The sequence below is a fragment of the Cricetulus griseus genome, chromosome 9, assembly GCF_003668045.3.
Source record: "Cricetulus griseus strain 17A/GY chromosome 9, alternate assembly CriGri-PICRH-1.0, whole genome shotgun sequence".
NCBI classification, from domain to species: Eukaryota; Metazoa; Chordata; class Mammalia; order Rodentia; family Cricetidae; genus Cricetulus; species Cricetulus griseus.
The window spans coordinates 7,986,929-8,010,747 of NC_048602.1; the positions used below are offsets into that span (position 1 = coordinate 7,986,929).

The 23,819-nt window shown below is 51.6% G+C and overlaps 1 protein-coding gene across 1 annotated transcript in view; it reads right to left on the reverse strand.

Moving 5' to 3' along the window:
- LOC100766315 (IgGFc-binding protein) overlaps positions 1 to 23,819 on the reverse strand; it is a 36,591-nt gene that overhangs the window by 733 nt on the left and 12,039 nt on the right. The window contains exons 7-18 of the mRNA XM_035449490.1: positions 22,862 to 23,454; positions 19,604 to 20,186; positions 19,311 to 19,510; positions 17,707 to 17,848; positions 13,734 to 14,071; positions 12,631 to 13,204; positions 11,737 to 12,353; positions 10,684 to 11,227; positions 9,249 to 9,820; positions 8,382 to 8,955; positions 5,140 to 5,339; positions 2,195 to 2,578 (exon numbers count right to left, since the gene is read on the reverse strand). Of these exons, the coding sequence (XP_035305381.1) occupies positions 2,195 to 2,578; positions 5,140 to 5,339; positions 8,382 to 8,955; positions 9,249 to 9,820; positions 10,684 to 11,227; positions 11,737 to 12,353; positions 12,631 to 13,204; positions 13,734 to 14,071; positions 17,707 to 17,848; positions 19,311 to 19,510; positions 19,604 to 20,186; positions 22,862 to 23,454 (5,321 nt within the window). The remainder of the gene's footprint in view (positions 1 to 2,194; positions 2,579 to 5,139; positions 5,340 to 8,381; positions 8,956 to 9,248; positions 9,821 to 10,683; positions 11,228 to 11,736; positions 12,354 to 12,630; positions 13,205 to 13,733; positions 14,072 to 17,706; positions 17,849 to 19,310; positions 19,511 to 19,603; positions 20,187 to 22,861; positions 23,455 to 23,819) is intronic.

Consider the following 23,819-nt stretch of genomic DNA (forward strand, 5'->3'; position numbering starts at 1 on the left):
TTCATTCCTTTATGTACATGCTCAGCCCCTGAAACAAAGGTGGAGGTCAGCTGGCAACTTCTGCGAGTTGGTTCTCTCCTCCCACCACGTGGGTTGCAGGGATCAAGTTCAGGTCCCATCAGGCTTGGTGGCTTGTTTCTCCGCTAACTTATTTCACTGGCCCAGTGGTAACTTACTGATCTTTGAAGAATGTCTTTCTGTCTACGCTGATAAGGATAGGAAGAAGAGGAGTGATGATACAGATCAAAACTTCCCCACAACTTTCCAAGCTCCAGTGCAAAACATTCCTCACCAGACAGATGAGCAAACCAGGAATTCCAGAGGCAAACTATTAAACTATGGTTTTCAAAGTGAAAGACCCTCCAAGTGGTCTGTAAGTAACTGGATCTCCAGCAAAAGCAACTGTATCAATTCCTCTTTGTAGGGCTTGTGTCTGGATGAAGAAAATGATCCTAGCAATGTCATAACCGTGCAGGAAATCTCCAGTTTCTAATCAGAGCCTACAGACTCAGGAGCCTTGGAGTGGTTTTCTAACTTCTGTCTGTTTTCCTCGATGGATCGAGCTTTCTGATGTTAGATTCCCTGGTGAAACCTCTTGGAAAGAGATGCTCCCACTCTTTCTCAAATGTTAATCACTCCAGTCTCTCCCCCACATAACTGGGGAACATGGATACATAGGTGGGAAAGACATACAGACCTCAGAAAACAGATGGGTGGAGAAAGGAGGGAGGGAGGGAGAGAGGAAAGAGAGAGGGAAGGAGGGAGGGAAGGTCAAAGAATGAGTGGATACAGATGCTGGAAACAAGGAAGGGAGAACAAAGGATGGATACAAAAGGACACACAGAGACTCGGTGGATGAAAGTCTTCCTGGCTGCAAGCTTTGCTATAAAGTGCTTGAGTCCTTTCAGTGACCTCAAGCACAGGGCCTTGAGAAGGGCCGAGTTTACTCATAAACGTCAGTATTTCCTGGTAGGTACCTCCAGGCTCCAGGCTACCAGGCTGTGATCTAAGTACTGGCAAGAAGTGGTGATCTGGACTGGTCTCTCACAATGACAACGGCAGGAGCCATTTTTGGCCCTGCTAGGCAGACAGTGCCGATATAATTGGCATCATTAGAAACTTGAAGTGATGTTTATGTGAACTTCCCTAAAGATTTTTCCCAGGCTTTATCATGGTTATTGCCAGAGGATTTGAGGGCCCTGTGAGTCCAGTAGGGGACTCTCTGGAGCGAGCATCTATGTCCCTAGGATTGCACTGGGTGGCTCCTTCATCTTGCTGGTTTTGCCTTGTGTCCTTTTACTGTAATATTTCTTTCTTTCTTTCTTTCTTTCTTTCTTTCTTTCTTTCTTTTTCTTTTTTTTTTTTTTTTGGTTTTTCAAGACAGGGTTTCTCAGTGGCTTTGGAGGCTATCCTGGAACTAGCTCTTGTAGACCAGGCTGGTCTTGAACTCACAGAGCTCCACCTGCCTCTGCCTCCCAAGTGCTGGGATTAAAGGCGTGTGCCACCAATGCCCAGCATAATCTTTCTTGGTTATTAGCACAACTGCATGTTGAATCTTCTGGGGGAATCATGGTGCCTCTCTGAGAATGACTCAGGGGAAATCCTGACATGTGACCCCAGCCTGGCCAATCACAGCATTCTTTGCTTAAGACCACAGCGATTAATTGCAGGAGTGGGCATATGGCCCACACCGGCCTAGTGAGATGAACCTTGGGGAACTTTAATCGGATTTCTCTGTGCTAAGGTAGCAAAGATGGCAGACTAGAGGCCTGGGGCAGACACTGTTATCTTTGCCCTGTAAGAAGAAAACTCTCTGGGAATGGAGCTAAGCAAGCAGTAAGCGAGTCTGAAACCTAGAGGTGAAACTCCTGACAGTGTAGCTGGGATGATGATGCCATCTTTGGGTTTCCAGATATGGAGCCAGTCCATTCATTTTCCCCTAAGGCATTTTGTGTTGAGTAGAAGCTTGGTTAAGATGAACAGCAAAGCTATGCTGTTACTTGAATGTAAGAACCCAGGCCAAGGAGAAGGACCTGGGATGACCTGTAGGGGCAGGTACAAATCTGGAAAATAGTGCAGAGATCTGGATGAAGGAAACAGGCTGCAAGATCACTGGGTACCAGGCTGTAGGACACCGTGACAGGAAGGAGGACAGCCCAGGAAAGACGCCCCTGCCCTCTGTGCCCAGGCTTACCCACACGCCCTTGTTTTGGGTCACAGTCACAATTCCATCCTGGAAGAAGATGTGGAACTTGTCCACAACCTTGTCGTTGCCATGGCAAGACTGGACATCAGCAACCACACGGTACCAAGGCACAGTCTCCTGGAGTCCCGGGCATCGAGAAGAAAGCTCATAGACACCAGGGGAGCTGATGACACTGTGAGCCCCATCGAAGGTGGTAAAGTTGCCCCCCACAGAGATGGAGCAGAGACCACGGGCAGGCTGGCAGCTCCGGACTCCTCCTTGGAGCTCACAGACTTGGCCAGATGGGCAGCCAGCTGCATGGCATGTCAGCCCGGTTCTTGAAGAGCAGCAACAGAGTTCTTGGCAGTCTGAGGTCATCAGTGAGGTGTTCACCTGTGCACAGAAAGGGGTGGATGGTATGCTTCATGTAGGGAGCCTGGAGAAGCTCCCAGTAAGAAGCGGTGTGTGTGTCCTCCACCCAATGGTAGTCTCAATGGCCCTCAGAGGCTAAGCAGCCCACCCCACCACCACTCTGTCTCAGACCGAGCCATTACTGTGAGAACGAGCCTGTGTTAAGCCAACTGGAGAAGGAAAGACCACATGGAGATAATGTTACTGGCTCGAGCTATGTGTTGCGGTTTGGATATGGCTCGTCTACCTGAACCCACGGGAGAGTTTATTCCTCAAAGTGTCACGTATGAAGGTGGGAAACTTCACGGTTACAAGTGAGGACTTCGTGGGGTGATTAGATTAACAAAGTCACCAACTCCCGTGGTTGAAACACGGTGGCTTTCAAAGGATAGGGAGGGGCCACACAATGACAGAGGCAGACATAAGCTCCTGCCAGGGCATGGGGGCTTCATGAGAGCCTGCATCATAAGTGCTCTTTAGACTTCTAGCCTCCCAAACTGTGAGCTTCACAAACCCAATTTCTCCACGAAGTGACTTGCATTAGCTGTTTTCTTACAGCAACGAGGCTGTAAGAAGCAAACACACAAGTCCAAAACAAACTTCATGGGACCCATCCAGTGAACATAACACACAGAAGCAAAGAAAGGAGATAGCAGAATCTTTGGCCCATACTGGAGAAACATGGTTATGAGAAGAGATAAAACTGGCCCAAACGACAGGCTAGAAGTAATGTTTGGCCAGGCATTGGTGGCACACACCTTTAATCCAGCACTCGGGAGGCAGAGGCAGGAAGATCTCTGTGAGTTCGAGGCCAGCCTGGTCTCCAGAGCGAGTTCCAGGACAGAGAAACCCTGTCTCGAAAAACCAAAAAAAAAAAAAAAAAAAAGAAGTAATGTTTGTAACACTGCACAAGCTAACTATATATGCAAGGGTGGCCAGTGTGCTCCCACAGTATACGGATAGCGGCAGCACTGAGGAGACTCTCCTAGGAATGCATTTTCATGTGTGACAGGCCCCTGGACTGTGTCTCTAACTGACACTATGTTAGAGACACCATTCTGACCTTAAACCCCAAACACCTGCCAAAATGGAAGCAAAGACCCAATCTATCAAAGACCTGGTCCATGGTTCCAGAAACGTCTCTAAATGTACTAACCTTTCTTTTTGGCTTCTGTAGTTCCGTTTCTTGCTAACTAAAGTAAGTGTGACAAACAGGATTGATTTTAATGCATAAAAAGGACAAAGGGCTGTAAGACTTGGACCTGGGGGACAAGTCCCCCAAGCAGATGCTGGCTGACAATAAAGACTTCAGTGTTAGCTTTGAGCGTGTCTGTGTGGTGGCCTCAGGAGGACTTACCCCCACAACACACGAACTTTCCCGTGTCTCTTTCCCTCACCAGCTGCTCCTTCTCCAGGCCCTTGTCACAAGCTCCTTCACCTCTCACAGACCCCGACTCTCTGGTCCTAGGCTCTGAAGACAGTTTTCCCTTCTACCTATTTTCACTATCTGGTGATTTCATCAGATTTTATGAAAGCAGTGCAGGGCCCTCAGTTGGCCCCTGGCCCAGAGAGAAGTAATTGCTATAGATGGCTTTACTGGAACAACTGGTGAAATATGGTTAAAATCTACAGATTAGATAATAGTGTTGAGTCAACCTTGCTTTCCTGGCTTTGGTAATTGTCATCTGTGTCATACAAGCAAATTTCCTTATTTTCAAATGGGAGATGAGGAAGTGTAGTAATAGTTCAGGAATAGGCTACAGGGTAAAAGAAGGGGCCGGCACCAGGGTGGGGAGCACCAGGAGGACCCAGGAGGCTGAGACACAACCTAGGGGATCCTGGATGGCTTCCAGGAGACAGTGAGACCTGAAGGAAGGAAGAAGTTTGGCTCCCATTGCAATCGGCATACAGTCTCTCCATAAAATGGGAAGAGCAGCAATCATATCTACCTTGCTGGACTGCTATGACTACAAGATGAATTAACATTTGAAATGACTTACGCACGCAAAGAAAAGTACCAACAAGGAAAAATTAACTGTTAAACACTGGCTGAATGATTGGTAGCTAAGCAACCCATCGCACTATTAGAGATTCTATTCATTTTGCTGAATGTGATGCACGGGGTGGTGAGGCCGGTACTCACTGGGTACCAACTGTCCTGAGCATCAAATGTCTATGGAGCCAGGATGCTGACTCAGCCATTCTGCAGGTGAAGACGTTCAGAGAGGGAAGGGTAGTGCAGGAATCTCCCACACCAAAGATAGCAATTCCCAATTCCTGGGACCATGCATGCATGCTACCTTAAATGGAAATGTATGTTTGCAGTGTGATGAATGGTGATTAGAAGGAGAATTTATCCTGATTGTCTAGGTGGGTAAAACCACGGACACTGCCAAGTCACCCCAGACTCAGCACAGCAGGCACAGCTGGCATCAGGTGGTGGCCCCCTGTGCCCCAGTCCTTGAACAGAAACCCAGAGCACAGCGGCTCTGAATGTCCCTCCAGCTCCTCCCCCCCCCTCCCTGCTTGGAGTCCCTGCTCACCGGCATGTATTGGCCATTGTAGGTGCAGCCGCAGTCATGGGCAGGAATGCACACACCCTGGGAGAGCAGGAAGTGATCATCACACTCACAGCCTTCAAAGCAGCGAGTGGTGCATTGGGTGAGGCCAGAGAGAGCCGCACAGGAGCCCTGGCAGGAGCCTGTGCACACAGAGTAGTGGCTGTGGGCCGGACACTGGAGAGCTGTAGGGAGAGGAGGCAAGGTAGGTCACATGTGCTGTAGGACGTTGGCAACCTGAATCTACTGAGTCTCAGGCCTGGGATGAGTGGATTGCTGTAATCTGGATTGAAGTACGGCCCCTTGCAGCCTGCACCAATCCGCAAAAAAAAAAAAAAAAAAAAAAAAAAAGAAAAAAGAAAAAAGAAAAAAAACAAGCTGATCTTCAGCTGCTGATCTCCTCAGTGAGTTCGGGATTTCAACAGTACCAGCAGCCTGTAAAGCCTTTGGTGAGAAAATCTAGTTGTCGTCTATAGGTCACTAGGGTTCTATCTTGCCCCGGTTTTCTTTTCTTCCTGATTCTTGGCCACCATGTAATGGGCAGCTCTGCCGACCATGCTCTCCCTGCCATTATCAGCCTCAGTGCAGGCTCCATTAACAGACAAGTCATCCCCACACAGATACCTGTGTGACTAGAAACCAAAGCTGCCCTCCTCTTGGGACGTTCAGGTATTTCTCATGGCCACGAGCAACTAACACAGCCATTGTTAAGGAGACGTGAGGCTGTTGCTGTGACTGTTTCTGGCTGCAGGGCTCACGTGTTTGTCGTTGGGAGTCGTTTCTGGGAGGTGTTGGTGTTCCTGGCTGGTTTTAGTCAGGTTTATGGCCAGTATCAAGGGCAAAATCAGAGCATAAATATTTGACAGACGGCTTCTAACGAGATCAGAGGTACTACAGTGAAGCCCGGAACATTGAACTTGGACGACAAGAACCAAGGCTTGAGGTCGTCTTGGCAATCATCAAGGCCTGGCTATCTATCATAACCTGAAAAGGGGAAGTGTGAACTTGAAAGATGTCTCCCTTGAGGAAAGAGAGCAACTGGGACACCTTGCTCACACAGACCACCTAGACGTTGTTTCGAGGGAGTTAATTTCACCATGCTCGCCCTCCCAGGCACTGAGACCCCTTCAGACATGGTCAAGAGACGCTGATGGCTGATGGCAGACACCGAAGGCATTTGCCTGGAGGTGAGTTTGTGGGAATGTACAGTGCAAGGGTTGTGGGGGTCAGTGGCTCCCACCCAGATTTAAAAACCATCCCTGAGGGGTCAGGCAATCTGTAGCAAGGATAGGCTCTCTGTGCGAAGCTCCTAAAGGGTGAGACATGAGCTGTGAGAATGAAGTTAAGGATACCGGAGAGTCCGAGAAAGCAAGGCATGTCCAGTGTGTGGAGGAATCAGCAGGCAAGAAGACAGAAAACTGGGGGGGGGGAGGGGTCACACAATTAACCCCAGCACTTGGGAGGCAGAGGCAGGTGGATTCCTGAGTCTGAGGCCAGCCTGGTCTACACAGTGAGTTCCAGGACAGCCAGGGCTACAGAGAAACCTTGCCGCAAATAAACAAAGGATAAAAAAGAAGGAGGAGGAGGAGGAGGAAGACAGAGCGAGGCCATAAGGCCTGTAGCCGGCAAGGCCTATAGGGTAGGGGCTCCCCTAGCTTTTGGGGGCTCACACAGTGCCAATATTTCCCCTGCTAAGTTTTGATCTCACTTTGGTCCCATCTTTCCCTTATATGTGTCCAATCTTTTTTTTTTTATTGAAGAAATGTGCACCGCATTATACCATTGAATGTTGGAAATACGTAATTGTACTTTTTGTTTGCAGAGGCTTATATCTAAGGGTCTCCACTGAGTCTTGGAAAAGACTCTGGCCTTGGGCATTTAAGCAATGTGGGAACTATCAAGGCTTTGAGGAGTCTTGGAGATGGATTGGACACAGTTTTCATTACGATGCAGGTATGAGTCTGCTGGACTCAGGGGTGGGCTGTAACAGTTTTCCCCAAAGACTCACACACAGAAGACTTGGTCTCCTTGGCGGTCCAGTCATTGAAGACTACGTGAGTCATGAACGCTCTGACCTTATCAATGGCTAATCCACTGGCAGATACACAGTTTTATGGCATTACTGAGGAATAATGGGTATTTCTGGAGGTTGGGCTTAGTTGAAGAAAACAGATCTGGGAGACGATACCTTACAAGAATATCTATTGCCTGCTCCCAGGTTTGATCTTTGTGCCTGTCTCTGTCACCTCTCTCTGCCACAACCCTGTCTTACCTCAGACGCAAAGGTGCATCCCAGTCACCTTGAACAGAAATGTCTGACACCTTGAGCCAACATAAATCCTCAAAAAAGATTCTTTCAAGCATCTGCCACAGTATAAAACTTAACACAATACTGCGGAGGACACAGTGCTGAAGACCCCGTGAGAAAGATCTCGAATCCAGTGGGATCAACAGTGGCAGCTCAACAAATCACGGCTCAGGGTTCATTGAGTGGGATGGGGAATCATAGGCAGAGGGGTTGAGGCAAGGGCAGTAGAAAAACAGGCAAAACTCTGGGCTCTGACTAAGTAATTCAAGGAAGGTGTGGCTGTCATCAAATGGGCACTGGAATAGCGAAGAAGGATCAGGTTTGGGATGAAATGCTGTATTCAGATCTAAGAATCGCCAGAGATGAGTACCCAGGAGGCCACAGATACACAGGCCTGGTACTCAGGAGGAAGTCCAGAGCTGGAGGCGGTGTCTGCTGTCATCACTGGGACAGTTGCTATGCTATGGAGGGGATGATGGCCCTGTGCCTAGGTCCTGCTCTCAGGAGGCTGAAGGGGAAATGGCTCTGCCATGAAACAAACATCAGTGGCCACAGCCTTGTCATGCGGAGTCTGACGTGACTTGTCCCTGCCCTGCAAATTAGAAGGAGGTGTGTGGTCCTAGATTGGGGGTCTATCGGCTGTAGCCTTGCCCTGAAGATATGAAAAGACACAGGGGTCAACTCAGGACTCTCGCGGGCTCTCAACCCATCCACTTCCCTTCCAGGTCACTACAGAAAGCTGGGAACAGCCCTGGGAAGAGGTGATATGAGGTCTGGGGGGAGTGGACTTTTGAGAGACTCGAGCCAGAAGTAAAGTAGGAAAACCAGCGGATGCTAGGGCAGGGCTGGAGGAGGCCCTGTCACAGGTAAGATTTCTCCAGGTCCCAGGAGGTCCCAAGAGGGGTCCCCAGACACTCACGGCAGAAGCTGTCTGTCCTCCAGGGCTTCACGGTTGCACCAGCTACCTGACAGGCTGCAGTATAAGCTGCCAGACTACGGCAGAGGTATGTTTTGTTGCCCTTATGGGCACACTGGTCATACACGCACTGGCGGAAGTATTCCAAGGGACTCAGCACCCGGTGGCAGTCTGCGAAGGGGCCTTTGGGGTCTCGGATCTTCCCACAGGCGTCATTTTTCTCATAAGCTGCTGTTTCCTCTGCCAAGCACACAGGACAGCCTTGTGACCCACAGCCTTCACTGCAGCCCGGGGAGGAGTCAGGAGCTCGCCACGCGGCTCCAAAGGCCTCCACACTGGGTGCTACGGCTCCATCGCGCAGCACAAAGTCGTCACTCCAGTTCCCATTGAAGTTCCCGCAGAGGCCACAGAGACGTCCACGGAAGGGACTGGGGATAGACATGAGGATGTGGGCATCACCATCGAAGAGAACCTTCATCCCCTTCTCTGTCTGCAGAATCATGTTTCGGCCTTCAGCAGTCACACTCACACGGCCTTTAGTCACAGGCAGGGCCACAGATTCGCCATCCATAGTCACCTGGATGGATGAGGGGGACAGCATCTCAGTTTAAGGCACGTACTCACAGCTCCTGCATGGAGTGTTGTCTATCTCAGACCTTCTCAGAAGAGCTAATTCCCTTTCAGGTTGGGGCCATGACTATAATAGACTCTGAGGTGGGACCTTCACCCACGAACCCACAGCTATCAGGGTAGGGCTGCGCTATTCCCATACTCTGGAGCTCTCCAAGGACTACTGAGTCCTACTATAGGGAGAAGTCAAGGTGGGGCAACGGCCCTACCAGAACTCTGCACAGGTTTGTGTCCACTCACCTGTGGCCCTTGAGCCAGGACCACAACCTGGCCTTCCACAGTAACCACCACTCGCTGGGGTTCACCAGCCGAGTTCTTCTCAAGCACAATGGAAAACTCCTCATCTCCAGGTTTCGGGTGACAGACACTGGCCAAGATATAGGAACAGGAGCCATGAAGATCATACACCCGTCCATCAAGGGTGACATAATGGATGCCCCCATTAGCCAGGCAGTGGCCACAACCAGTGGGGTGGCAGGCCTGAACGCCATTCTCTATCCGGCACTCCTCATAGGGTTCGCAGTCTCCACCTTCCTGGCAGGTGACCTTCCCATTTGGCCCACACTCACAGAGCCGCTCACACTCAGGGCCTGGGTAGAATGTGGCGCCTAGCAGGTAGTAGCGTTCATTGTAGAGGCAGCCACACTGGCCCACAGGCACACAGGTGTCACCACTGAGCACAAAGCCAGAGTCACAGACACAGCCCTCACGGCAGGTGGTTTCACAGCCCTTGGGGGCCTCCAGGCTTGGGCAGCTCACAGGGCAGGAGTCACCACAGAGTTCATAGTGACTGTTGGCAGGACATTGGAAGGCTGTGGGGACAGAACAAGGAAGAGTCAGGCAGAGGCGACGGTGGGAGCAGAAGGGCTTGTGTGTGCGAGCCTGCCTGAGATGCCAGTGCCCCTGGCTTGGCATGGGACTTGACGGAGAACATGTAACAGGGGCACTGATTTGGGATCAGATTTGGGGGTGTGACCAGGTCTCCCTGAGAAGAGTGTGTCACCCTGACAAGTACTTCTAAGTCAAGTGACTGTCTGGGGGATATGACCACATACATCTGACCAGAACAGACTAGAACTAACCACGGCCATATTGGAGTGTTTGTGACCAGGGACCCATGTGTGTGGGAGATCAGCCTGACGGTGCCAACTTGAGGGTGCCAGGGTGTATGTGATTGGTTGACACTGACAGGGTGGACCTGACCCAGCAGATCTGCCAGGGACAGGTCCAGATTCCAGCTGAGGGAGTCTGATGTCTGGCCAGTGTGTGACAGCCATGTAGTTTGTCTCCAGACACCATTTGGCTCTCTGACCACTTCTGTGTGTATAGCCATAGTCCAGTGTGAGAGAAGCTCCAGGGAATTCTGACCGGGTATAAGTCACTTGGCCTCTGTCACTGGGTCATATCCAAATCCACTAGCAAAATGAACCCGCAGAGTGCTGTGCACCCAGGCTTTGTGACTTTGGGTGTGTAACTGGGTCCTTCCCTACCCCACTGGCGTTTGTCATCGTTAGTAATGGGTGTATCTCTGACGGGAGGTGGGGATGGACCTGGAAAGAGCTGGAGGAGACTGTGTGTGTGCGTGCGTGCGTGCGTGCGTGCGTGCGTGCGTGTGTGCGTGCGTGCGTGCGTGTGTGTGTGTGTGTGTGTGTAGCTGCTCAGGGCAAGTACTCACGACAGAAGTCTGGCTTCCTCCACTCTCCAAGTTGGGCCCCAGCAGCCTGACAAGCTGCCACATAGGTGGCCACGGCAGGACAGAGGCCTCCTGGGTGGCCCTGAACCTGACAGGCATCCAGCAAGCAAGCCTCGAAGTACTGCGTGGGTGGCACGAGGCTGTGGCAGGGTGCTAGCGGGCCTTCGGGGGCGGAGATGATGCCGCAGGCGTCGGGGCCACGGAAGGGTTCCTGTTGCTCGGGTGTACAGGGCTTTGGACAAGGCTCAGGCTCGCACTGGTCACAGCCTGGGGCTCCGCCCACCTTCCAGCCCTCTGGTTTTCCATCTACTGCCTTCAGGTCATCATTGGGATTTTTGTTGTAGTTCCCGCACAGGCCACAGAGGGCGCCCGCATAGGCTGCAGGCACGCGCAGGCGCACGAAACTGTTGCCATCAAAAGCCAGGGAGAGCCCCGCGGCGGTGTTCACCACGACATCTGCTCCACTTAGGTAAACGCTCAGTCGCTGGTCCAGGTGGAAGGGCAGAGCAACGAACTCTCCGTTCACCTGCGGGGTGGGGAGAGGGTGAGAGGTGAGACAGTGATAATTTTGCATGTTCCCACCTCTTAGAAGATACAGGATTTGAAGTAGTTACTGCCCCTGCTATTGTAAGAGTGACGAGACGTGGAGTCATGGACTCTTTGTTTTTGCTTATATTCTGTTGGTTGCCTCCTCTAACAAGAAACAACTGTTGTAGGCTAGGCTGCTGCAAGTCTCTGCAACCCAGCTCCCTCAGTCTTTGAGAGCTGAGTTCACAGAAGTGAACCACTTCCATCAGACCATGGCACTGGTTCTTTGTGCTACGGTGAAGTAGGAACTTCCGGCAGCCCACCCTACAGAGGAATAATGGAAGACTGAGCCTGGGGAGGCCATTGCTTCCAGCCTTCCAGGTCCCATACGCTGTAGACTGAACCCAGCACCATGGTCCTGCCAAGCTGGGAAAGGTGCTTTGGGGAATGATCCATCCCTCATTCTCTCCTGGACAACAGAGGCTTCGTGACCCACAGCCCACTCACCTGTAGCCGCCTTGGCCACTGGGCACTGAGGGTCAGGCTGAGGCCATAGATATTCAGAGAGACACTGCGGGTGTAGCTGACAGCCTGGCTGCCCCTGTGCTCATTAGTCACGGTGACATTGAAGTATTCGGTCCCTGTGGGTGGTTCTTGGCAGGGCGCGCTCAGCAGATACTCGCAGGTGCCTTGGAAGTCAAACCGGTGCCCATCTAGGGTGATGTAATGGGGATCACCCCAGGCTTGGCACTCAGCTGTGCTTGTAGGTTGGCAGCCGAGCTGGCCGGAAGGCAACAAGGCACACTCCTCACCCAGCCCACAGCTGGCAGACTTGCAGACCAAGGAGTCACCTCCAGGTCCACAGTGACACTTCTTAGAGCAGGTGGCATCAGTCCAAAACTCAGTGCCTGCTTCATGGTATGTGCCATTGACCCAACAGCCACAGCCACCATCCAGGGGAACACACTGTTCAGCGCTCAACACGAAGCCCTGGTCACACTGGCAGCCCTCCACACAGGGCCCGTCACATGCAGCTGGGGCTGTGTGGCGTGCAGGGGGTGGGCAGCTGGCCGGGCAGGGTGGGCCACAGAGCTCATAGTGGCTGTTGTCAGGGCAGGAGATCTCTGTGGGAAGATGGAGGGAAGGAGAGAAATGAAGAATGTCGTTAGAGCGGCCTCTGGGGACAGAGTGGAAGAAGACATCACAGAGACAGAAGGGGACAGGGAGCCTTACAGATCCAGTGTCACAGTCAGGGAGGAAAGCTGAGACAAAGTAGAGAGATGGCAGAGAGGTAACGAGCTGGGGACACACTCAGACACAGCGACAGACAGAGACAGCAGAAAGACCCCAAACTGTGCGAGCGGAGCTAGCCCAGCCCTTGCCCTGATCCTTGCCACTCACCACAGCCAGCCTGAGTCCTCCAGTCCTTGATTTGGATGCCAGCAGCCTGGCAGGCAGCAGCATAGGCAGCCAGCGCCTGGCAAAGTATGTCTTTGAGGCCACCACCCAGGCAAACATCCAGCACACAGCCCTTGAAGAAGCTCTCAGGAGGTACATGGGCATGGCAGCTGGCGAAGGGGCCCCCTGCGCCAGGAGCCAGAGGTCCACAGTAGCCAGGACCCTCATACTTCTCCATTTGGTCCTCTGAACACATTGGACAGGAACCCTGACATTCATGCCAGCAGAGAGGGTCCCACCCTGGAATTTGCCAGCTGCCACCCCAGGTGGGTATGGAGGGTGCCACTGTGCCGTTAGGGAAGACCTTGTCATTTTGGGGGGTTTTGTCCATGTTTCCACAGAGCCCGCACACTGCACCGTGGTAGCTACTGGGCAGCGTGACCTCTACTCTCCAGTTCCAGTCATAAGTGACCTGAAGCCCAAAGTCGGTCTGCAGGACAGCCTTGGAGCCTCCATGAACCACTGAGATCCGCCCACCAGCCAGGTAGACAGGCAAGGTCTGCAGAACTCCATTCACCTGGGAAGAGAGGGAGGCCAGTGGGGTTCAATTCCTTTCCCTCTCTCTGAATCTCTGTTCTAGGTGTCTCTTCCCCAAGGGTCTAGGCTCAAATATAGGTCTCTACCATCAGTTCTCAAACTGGGGGTCCCAACCCCTTTGGTGGTCGAAAGACCCTTTCCCAGGGATTGCCAAAGACCATCAGAAAACACAGATATTTACATTATGAGTCACGACAGTATCAAAATTACAGTTATGAAGTAGCAATTAAGTAATTTTATAGTCGGGGGTCACCACAGTATGCAGAGCGTTAGGAAGGTTGAGAGCCACTGGTCTAAATGAAAGGCAGGCATCATGGGTCTACTTAGAGCTGCTAGCAAAGGTTATGCTTAATTCCTAGGAAAAGGGTCCCTTTCCTGTTATTTGGCCCAAGTGGTTTCTATGTCTATGTGAAAACTGAGACTCTGCAGCTTCTAATTGCTGCTATTAATATCAGGGTCCATTTGGCCTCATGGCCCAGGGTGTTCCTGGTTCATCATGCTTAACGTACCCGGACTTTGCCGATCTCATTCTTGTGGATGGAAATGTTGGTGTTGAGGGCGCTCACGGTGACCAGTCTCACGTAGGACACGGCAGGGTTGCCCCGGTTCTCGTTCTTGGTTGTGACAGTAAAGGGAGTCAGGCCCTCAGCACTGACCCCAGGACAGACAGTTCCTGCCAGCAGGTAGTTACAGGTCCCCTGGAAGTCAAAGTTCCAGCCATCGAAGGAGTGGTAATGAGGGTCGCCCCACAGCCAACACGTGGAATTGTAGTTGGGCACACACACGCCCTGACCCCCTTGAACCTTGCAGGTCTCCTGTGGTCGGCAAGTGACACCGTGGCATGGGTCTGCAGGGAGAGAAGAGAGACATTGGGAGGCTGCCCGCCACAAGTATGGCTGCTCCCAGCATCCACCTAAGTCTGTGCTAGGGACATCAGCTCTGACTGTCAATGCAGGTGTGACCAGACCTCCGCATCCTGACACCAAAGCCCTAGGCCCTGAAGCTGCTGTGTGTAAGACCAGGCCCTGAGAAGCCAGCACTAGGAGTCCAGAAATTTCCTATCTCATGCCTGTGGGTCCCCACATCTTGACTTGGATAATCCACAGTGCAAAACTCCATTCCTGGCTGTTACATCCAGCCCCAGGAGGTTCATTTCTTGTCCTCAGGGGCTTGCCCGCCCCCACAAGACCCCACTGGTGTCACTCTCTCTGTGTGACTCCAGCTTTGTACCTGGGCATCCAGACTTCAAACCCGCTCCTCTGTCTTGTTTCCTGTTTGAAACCAGCCTGGAAGCTTTGTCAGCAGAGGGAGCTGGGGAGTCTGTGCACGTGTGTGTGTGTGTGTGTGTGTGTGTGTGTGTGTGTGTGTGTGTGTGTGTGTATACATCTGTCTGTCTGTCTGTCTGTGTGTCCTGACAACCTGCTATGCTCTTCCAGCAGCTGCTGTTGCACTATGGGGCCTATGGCAGGTGGGACGCTGGCTCTTTAGCTAGTCACCTGGACACTCGAGGTGGCTGCTTCCAGATGATTTTCTCCAGCATTTTAGGGGTAGAGGGTGGGATTCACTCCTGCTTCTCCACCCTGCAGGATCCTCTGCCACCCAGTGGCCACAGGGGTCTCTTCTCCAGTGAGGTTGGGTGCAGGCTTCGGGTGAAAGCCTTCTAAATCCCAGCCTTCCCTCAGCATTTGGGATTACTAGTGGATTTTGTGTTCCACTCACCTGAAAGCAGTCAGTCCCCTTTCTGAAGTGCGTTCTGAGAGGGTTGGTGGTAACACACTAAATGCTATCATTTCCGAGACAGGAATCAGGGACAGCAGGAGAGCAGCTAGCCTCTGAGGTGGGCAGTGACAGAAACAACAGAAACCCTTTCTGTCTCTGTGTCTCTTTTTCTGTCTCCAGCTGCCATGCTGGTATTGGAACCTGAACCCAGGGTCTCTGAAAGAACAGCCAATGCTCCTAACCACTGAGCCATCTCTCCAGCCCTAACCCTTAGTTTATAATGCTCTTTTCTTTCTCCCTACTTTTTAATTCACTATCTTTGGTCAAGTAAGTTTCTCTTTCACGTCTTTCCTTATAGAGAAGACAGAAATCTGTTCTCTCTCTCTTTCTCTCCCTGCCCCGCCTTGTACAAAAATCGGCTTAAATTCAACCACAGACCTTAATGCAAATCTGAGATTTTGAAATTACTAGAGGGAAATAGTGACAAAAAAAAAAATCATGAGGAATCGCCAACAGTTTTATTAATAGCTCAGTAAATAATGGCGAGAATTCAGAAACAAAATTTCACGAAATTAAAAAGCTTCTGCATAGCAAAGGAAGCAACTAACAGTAAAGAGGCAGCCCACAGAATGGCAGAAAAATCTTTGTCAGTCACTAATGTGCAAGAGATTAATATCGAGACCATATAGAGAACAAATAAATAAACAAATAAATACAAGAGAGTAAGTAATCCGTGAGGTTATGGGCAAGAAACGGACAGGCACTTTTCAAATGAAGGACACAAATAACCAGTGAATAAGTGACCCAAATCCTTGTTTGAATGTAAAACAACTGAGATTTCATTTCAGCTCAGTCAAAATGACCATCATCAGGAAACAAGTAACCGCTGGGAGGAACATTAGCTGATGTAGCCACTGTAGACATCAGTATGACGTTCCCAATAAAACCCAAACTGGGACTACCATACCACCCAGCTCCACCACGGCTGGGAATGTACCCAAAGGAGTGTAAGAAACCGTACAGTGGAGGTTCCTGAATATCCATGTTTGCTGTGGCGCTGTTCACAATAGCCATATGATAGGATTGGTCTAGGTGCCCATCAACCGAAAGGATGACATGTGGTCTATGTGTGTTTGTAATTATGTATGTATGTATGCATGCATGTATATGAGTTTTACTCAGTCATGAAGAATGTGATTATGTCACTTTCAGGAAAATGAATAGAGCTGGAGATCAGTGATGCCACAATTTAATGTTTTCTCTCACACATAGAAGTTAGAAGAGAAAAGGGATGCTAAACTTGAAAGTGGGGGAGGGGGGCTGACAGAGACCTGGAAAGGCGGGGGGGGGGGGGGGGTGGAGGAGAGTAACAGTACTGAGAGGATGTCTGGAGTGACATCATAAACCCTATTCCTCTCTGTAACCGACACGTTGGTAAAAGGCAGAACTAAAGAAAAGCAGTGCTTCAGGGTGGAGGTGTGGGTGGGGTGGGGTGGGGTGGGGTGGGGTGGGATGGGATGGTGCATGTGTTTAATTCCACCACGTGAGGGGGCAGAGGCAGGCAGATCTCTGTGAGTTCGAGGCCAGCCTGGTTTACCAGGACAGCCAGGGCTGCACAGAGAAAGCATGTCTCAGGAAACAAACTAACTAACTAACTAACACCCCAAACCAACCAACCAACAAGTGAACAAGAAAGAAAGAAAGAAAGAAAGAAAGAAAGAAAGAAAGAAAGAAAGAAAGAAAGAAAGAAAGGAAGGAAGGAAGGAAGGAAGGAAGGAAGGAAGGAAGGAAGGAAGGAAGGAAGGAAGGAAGAAGAAAAGAAAAAAGAAAAGCAGTGCTTTTGCATTTACATGCTGGGAGGGAACCTAGAGCTTTGTGTATGCCAGGCATATCTACCCCCAGGTATCACCCAAACATACAACACACCGCACAGATTAAGCTTTCTCCATTCGGATGAAGACACAGACCCCCCTGCTATCCTGTTTATCACCCTGGGAGTCTCAGCCCAGCCTTCTGGTTCCCTGTTCCTACTTTTCACTCCTCTGGGATTCTCTGCCCCTCGCCTTAGGAAATCAACCCAAGGGAAGGCCTATGTCCCAGCTTTAAACTAGGAATCCTCCAAGACCCTCAGAAATTCTGATGTCCCACTTGAAAGGTTTTGCCTTGGCCCAGTACCCCTGGGCTATATAGGAGACCTTTGAGCTCCGCTTTCCCAGCAAATACACAAAGCAGCTCAGTGTCCTTAGTCCATCAGAGAGATGGAGATTAAAACGACAAATTTCTCCTATCTGCAACTTAATGGTGGTGTCCCAAGCCCCAGCCTAATCCAATGAGCCAGTGTGCAAGAAGCCTTGGGAACACCCGGTGTTTGTGAATACAGTTGTGTGGCAGCTCTGTGCCTTCGTACACAGTCTCTGGTTGCTTTATATCATGAGTCGACGTTAGAAGTTGTGCTCAAAGCTCTGTGGCCTGCAAGCTTAAGTATTAACCATAGGACCCTTGAGAGAAAAAGTTCAGCAGCCCGGCAGTCCTCCAAGGGCCTTCGACATGCACCATCAAAATCTTGCCCCGAGCTTACCTCAGCCTCAAATCCCTTAAGGTTCCTTGACACCCACACTGGGTGACCTCTGTCCTTGGCTCCTGGAATCCCAGCCCAAGGCCTGACACCTCAGTCCACAGCCCTCTGCACCTCTCACCGTTAAGTTAGGCTACCCTCAGCTCCTAGCCCCTGTCCTGCCTGCCCCCAGCCCCGCTGCACGGTACCTTTGGTGATGCAGGTCAGGACGCCTCCTGAGGGCTCGCACACCTGTCCTGGCTTACAGCTGTGATCCTTGCACACCATGCCTTCTCCTGCATGGCACACACACTGCTGCTGGCAATTTTCAATGAGAACTGACTCCTCTGGCTGTGGGGACAGAGGGTATGCCGTCAGTAACCTGAGGGTTTCGTCGGCTCTGGCGTCTCTAGTGTTCCTGGCAACTCTCCGCAGTGTGGTTCATTGTCAGGGACACTGAGGCCCAGTGTGGCTTTGAGGCCCAGTTCACTCACTTCATCATTAATTTTCATTCATTTATTCACCCATTTATTGCAAAATATGCACTGAATTGCCACTGCTTAGGAGGAGCAGAGTTAAGTAAGTAGTCAGAGCAAAAGTCCTGGAGCACATTGACCAGTTGAGCCCGGTTCCACCGTTCCCAAGGGGTGTGACTGGACAACACTGCTTAACTGCTTGGTGCTTGGCTTCCTCCTCTGTAAGTGACAGCTAGTAATGGACCAATCCGAGGAAGCAGAACTGAGTTAATATTATGTGTCAGGTAGAGACGGAACCAAAGAAGGTGCTCTCCAGTCATGCAGACTGGTTTGGAAAGGTGAGTAAAGATGGAGCTAGGCTTGGGGGAGCTGATTGTTTTTTTTGGTTTTTTTTTTTTTTGGTTTTTTTTTTTTTTTTTGTCTTGTTTTGTTTTGGGGGGTTGTTGATTTTTTTGATTTTTTGGGGGGTGTTTTGTTTTGTTTTTGCATTTGCTTTTGCTTTTTCAAGACAGGGTTTTTCTGTGTAGCTTTGGAGCCTATCCTGGCACTCGCTCTGGAGACCAGGCTGGCCTCGAACTCACAGAGATCCGCCTGCCTCTGCCTCCTGAGTGCTGGGATTGAAGGTGTGTGCCACCAACACCCGGCAAGCTGATTGGTTTTGAAGCCAAGCGATGAACAGGAATATAGAGATTCACTCCAGTATTCTCTCAACAAATGCACATTCGAGAATTTCCATAGTATGAAGGCAGGCTACACACACACACACACACACACACACACACACACACACACACACACACACACTGTGTGTGAGAGAGAGAGATAAAATGGGGTCATGATAAGCACCATGCACACATCTGCTTCCAGGATTGGTACCATTCACAGAGCGAGCACTGCCCTCAGACAGTCCTCACTCCTGCAAGGGAAGCAGACTTGAGCAAACACACACTCAAGCCAAGGGGTTCCCTGTGGGGGAGAATGGGAAAGCAGAGGGAGTGAGCACCTGGCGTGACAAACAAAACCTCATCCTCGTGACCTGGAAAAACACCTCTGCTCAGATCTGGGATTCAAAGTTAGTCTTGATCTGGGGAGGACTTAAAACGTCAGGGCCCCGTGATCATATTTTAAATGATCTCTCCACAATCGTGGGGTGGGCAAAAGTGGGGACTAGACGAGGACAAAATGGACAAAGTAGGGTTGCAGGGTTGGGGGCCAACAGAGGTGAACAGAGAGACGTCCAAGACGCTAAATGGTGGAAAGGCTGTAGCGCTCATGAGCAGTAGGAAGGGGTGTCCAGGAGGAGGCCCTGGGTTCTGGACAGATGGCTGGGTTCTCACCTCATAGTAGGCCCCGTTGTGGTAGCAGCCACATTCCTGGATGGGCACACAGGCTTTGCCGTTGTACAGGAAGCCAGAGTCACACTCACAGCCCTCAGCACACCCTTCTGGGCACTGCTGCGGGGCACTGAAGGCCCAGCAGCCCAGGGAGCAGGTGTCTGCGCAGACTTCATAGTGGCTGTGAGGGGGGCACACCATTGCTGCAAGAAGAAAATGCAGGGCGGGGGTGGGAATTCTACTCCCGTCTCTACCCCAAGCCCCTGCTCCCTACCCCTCAATGCCCTGTAACTCACGGCAGAAGGTTTCGGTCCTCCAGGGCTCCACTTTCCCTCCCGCTGCCTGGCAGGCGCTCACATAGGCATGGATGTTGTCACAGAGGATGCTCTGGTTCCCGCCACCCAGGCAGAGGTCAAAGACACAGTCTTTCAAGGGACCCTGGGGGTCCAACAGCTTGTGGCAGGCGGCCAGTGGTCCCGTGGGGCTGGCGAGCAGCCCACAGAACTGCAGCCCGTGATACTTGTCCTCCAGCTCAGGGCTGCACTCAGTGGAACAGTCGTCTCCCGTGCAGGGAGGCACTGGCGCACAGGGGGAGTCAGGCACAGCTTCCTCCCAGGAGTTACCAAAGTCACTGGGGTTGGCTGCCTGTGAGCCATCGGGCTTCTGGAAATCATCCTTGGGGTCGCCATCGTAGTCTCCACACAGCCCACACATCTGCTGGTAGTAATTGCCTGGGATGGTGACCCGCACGTGGTACACGAGATCATAGGTCACGCGCAGGCCAAAATCAGTTTCAACCACAGCATCAGACCCATGTTGGGAGACACGGATCTTGCCCCCGTCCAGCACGACTGGCAGCTTCATGTCCACGCCGTTCACCTGGGAGGCAAGGAACGCAGAGCTTTAGAGGGCACGCTTTGAGGCAGTCTGCCCCTAAATGTTCCTGCCTGACACTGAAACCCTGTGTGGCCTCATTTCTCAGTGTCCATATTTGTAAAATATGTATAGTGACAGTGTCTTATGGTGGGTGGAATGGTGGCTTCCAAAGGTTTACGTCTACCCAGCAGTTAAGAGCATTTACTGCTCTATCAGAGGACCAGGGTTCCGACCCCAGTTGTGACCTCCATCCAGCAGCTCACGACTCCTGTCACGCCAACCCCAGTGGACCCGATGCCCCTTTTTGTTCACTCTGTGAACACCACATGCACGTGAGCATAAGCACAGAGAGATACAAAAATAAAAAGATAAGCCTGCCCTGAACCTCAGAAAGCAACCGGATTTGAAGAAAGATCAGTAGATGGAAATTAGAGTTATTGTCTCAAAGTGAGATAATCCTAGATCAGGCTGGACTCCAAGTTCAATGACAACTGTCCTAGGAGGCCAGAAGGGGAGGGGAGAGGAGAGAGGAGGGAAGGGGAGGGGAGGGGAGGGGGGGAGGGGAGGGGAAAGGAGGGGAGGGGAGGGAGGGGAGGGAGACAGGAGAATGGGATGAGGGAAGATTAAGGCAGAGCTGTGAGTGTTGACACTGCAAGTCAAGGGATAGCTGGAGCTACCAAAAGCCGGAGGGGCAAAAAGAGTCCCCCTTCTGCCTCTGGAGGAGGCGTGGCCTTGCTGCTACCTTGATTCTGGACTTCTAGCATCTAGGATAGTGAGTATATAAGTATGTTATTTTAAGTCAGCAAGCTTGTGGCATTTTGTCCCAGCAGCCACCAGGAAACTATCATCGGTCTCAGAGGGGTAATGACCTCACCAGCCTGGGTGAGGGGACCCTTCATAGCAGGTGACATGCTGACTGATAATGCAGGGACTGAGCCTGGGGGCACACGGCTGGGTTGAAGCACAGTCCACCATTTACCCCTCTCTGCCCTTGGACAGGGATCTACCTGGGTAACTGCTTCCTGTCTGTCTAGGGGGATCAATGGGGTGCCTTGTCTCCAGAGTGTCATCCAGGGAATCTGACACACAACATGTGCAAAGGTTTGCACTGTGGGACCCCACCCCTACCCAGTGACCCCTCCCATGGCTGGGGCTGGGTTTGCAAGTCTTCATCTGGACAGTCAAGGGCACTCAGAGTTGCTGCTGTCAGTGGGGCTGGATGAAAAGTCAGGCTCCATTCCTCATGTGAAGATCACCGAGGACTCTGGCTCCAACCAGGCGTGGGAGGAGCACCCCTGGTCACATCTGTGCCCTTCCTTATCACATGCACCCTGCACACTGGGTTAGGAGACAGGGAGGGGACAGGGGAAAGACATGCTCTAGGCATGTCCAGAATGTCCTAAAGACATCAACAGCCATTTCTCCCCAGCAGGCTGGCCATGAATAAGAGCAACTCCCTTGACCTCTGGGCTCAGTTTCTCCCTCTGCAGTGAGGGACAGTCGCAGGGAAGCTGGGGTTTGGTGAGATATGAATTATGGACAGAGACTGTCCCCATGTGTCTGGAGCTGCTTATTTGTCAGGTGCTAATCTCAGAGCTTGGGGCTTGTTAGGGAAGACACTGCATCCAGTAACCCTGTCCAGGGCATGTGACAGCTCTCGTACCTACGGCTGCCAGAACAATGGCTGTGTGCTGCCTGTCAGTGGGGGATAGTCCCAGTGTATCTCAAATGCCAGTCTCCACCTGAGGCCCAATCCTTCCGATTCAGAGAAGCAGGTAGCACAAGGTCTAGTTCAGAGATTCTGGGCTTAAAGCCGGCTGTTGCAGGAATGATCTCCCTAAGGGGTCAGATTGCTTGGGTCCCAGCTAGTGGCACTATTTTGGTAGGTTCTGGAACTTCTCGGAGGTGGGACCCAGCTATCGGTCTCTGGCAGCAGGATTTTAGGGGCATCTTGCTCTGGTCCTTTCTTTTCTCCCTTCTCTGCATCCTGTAAGCATCTCTCCTCCACCACGCGTCCCTACAGTCATTATGCTTTTCCTGAGCACACAAGGGCAGACAAACATGGACTAAACGCTCTGAAACCCTGAACAAAAATGATATTCCCTTCCTGAAGCAGCTCTTCCAAGTCTCTGCAACAACAACCAAAAAACTAACACTGGATTTTCTCAGGGACCTCAGGACAGTAATGGGAACACTCCCTCTATAAAAGGAAGCGAAGTATGGTGCCTTCAACTCCACAAGGCTAAAAAGACTGTCTATGCCAACTGCCCAGGGGCAGTGTATAACATCTGCAGCTGTGTTATTGCAGCTGCTATGGTTAAGAGATGATGGGGTCACAGATTGGCCTCTTCTTTGAACTTTTCCACCTCTGAGCTTTCCTCTGGGCGACAGTACCCTGTCCTGTCTGTGGTGAGAGACCAGTGAGGAGCCGAGGCAGGCACCATACGGGCTGAGGAAAGATGGAATACAGGGGAAGAAGAGGAAAGAGCCAGAAGAGGAGCCATAGCCATGTAGGAAAAGTTCCTGGTCTCCTTGCTCTGGATTTTCCACCAACACCTCCTCTAATTGGGACCCCATTTTGCCCTTTTTCTTCGGGGCCCCGCAGGCTCTCTCTGTGCCGCCCACAAGTGGCTCTCCCCCCAAGGGAGCCTCTTCCCATCCCCCACCCCTGCTCTCACCTTGACCTTCCACTGATTCTGCTCCAGCCGCAGGGTGTAGTTGGCCACCAGGACTGTGATCGCCTTGGTCACACTGACGTGGCCATTGCCCCAGGGCGCGTTCTCCTGCAGGACAGTGAACTGGTGCAGGCCGGGCCGGGTTCCACAGGTTTGTGCCAGCACATACACACAGGTGCCCATGAAGTCAAAGCGGCGGCCGTCAAAGGAAATGTAATGAGGATCCCCTGATGCCTGGCAGGTGGTAGTGCCCACAGGCACACAGCCCAGGGCTCCGTTGGATGGTTGGCAGGCCTCGTGGGGGCCACAGGATGAGGGCTCACAGGAAACCAGGCCACCTTCCTGGCAGTGGCAAAGAGAATCGCATCCAGGGCCGGGGTAGAAGGTTTCTCCTGGCGGGTAGTAGCTGCCCTGGTGTACACAGCCACAGGAGGCCAGAGGCACACAGGACTCACCACTAAGGGCAAAGCCCTCATCACAAACACAGCTCTCTCGGCATTCTGAGCCACAGCCTTGGGGCACCGGCAGGTCTCCACAGGTCAGCGGGCATCCATAGGAACACGGCTCATAGTGGCTGTTAGGCGGGCAGGTCAGCGCTGCAGAGAGAGGGGCCATCACGGTCCATAACTCTTTCAAAGGGACACAGTGGATGCCCTCCCGTGTATACACGCATACAGGTGACCCCCCCACACACCTGTTTATACAGGCATACAGGTGACCCCCCCATACACCTGTTTATACACGCTTACAGGTGACCCCCCATACACCTGTTTATACACGCATACAGGTGACCCCCCATACACCTGTTTATACACACATACAGGTGACCCACCCAGCTGCAAGATGTCTGTACTCAGCAGGGGCAGGAGAACAACTGCCATTACATTTTATTCGATCCTGGCTATTAATATTTGATTCTGATACTGCTGAAATTTGTGATTATCTCTAATGGATATTCAAG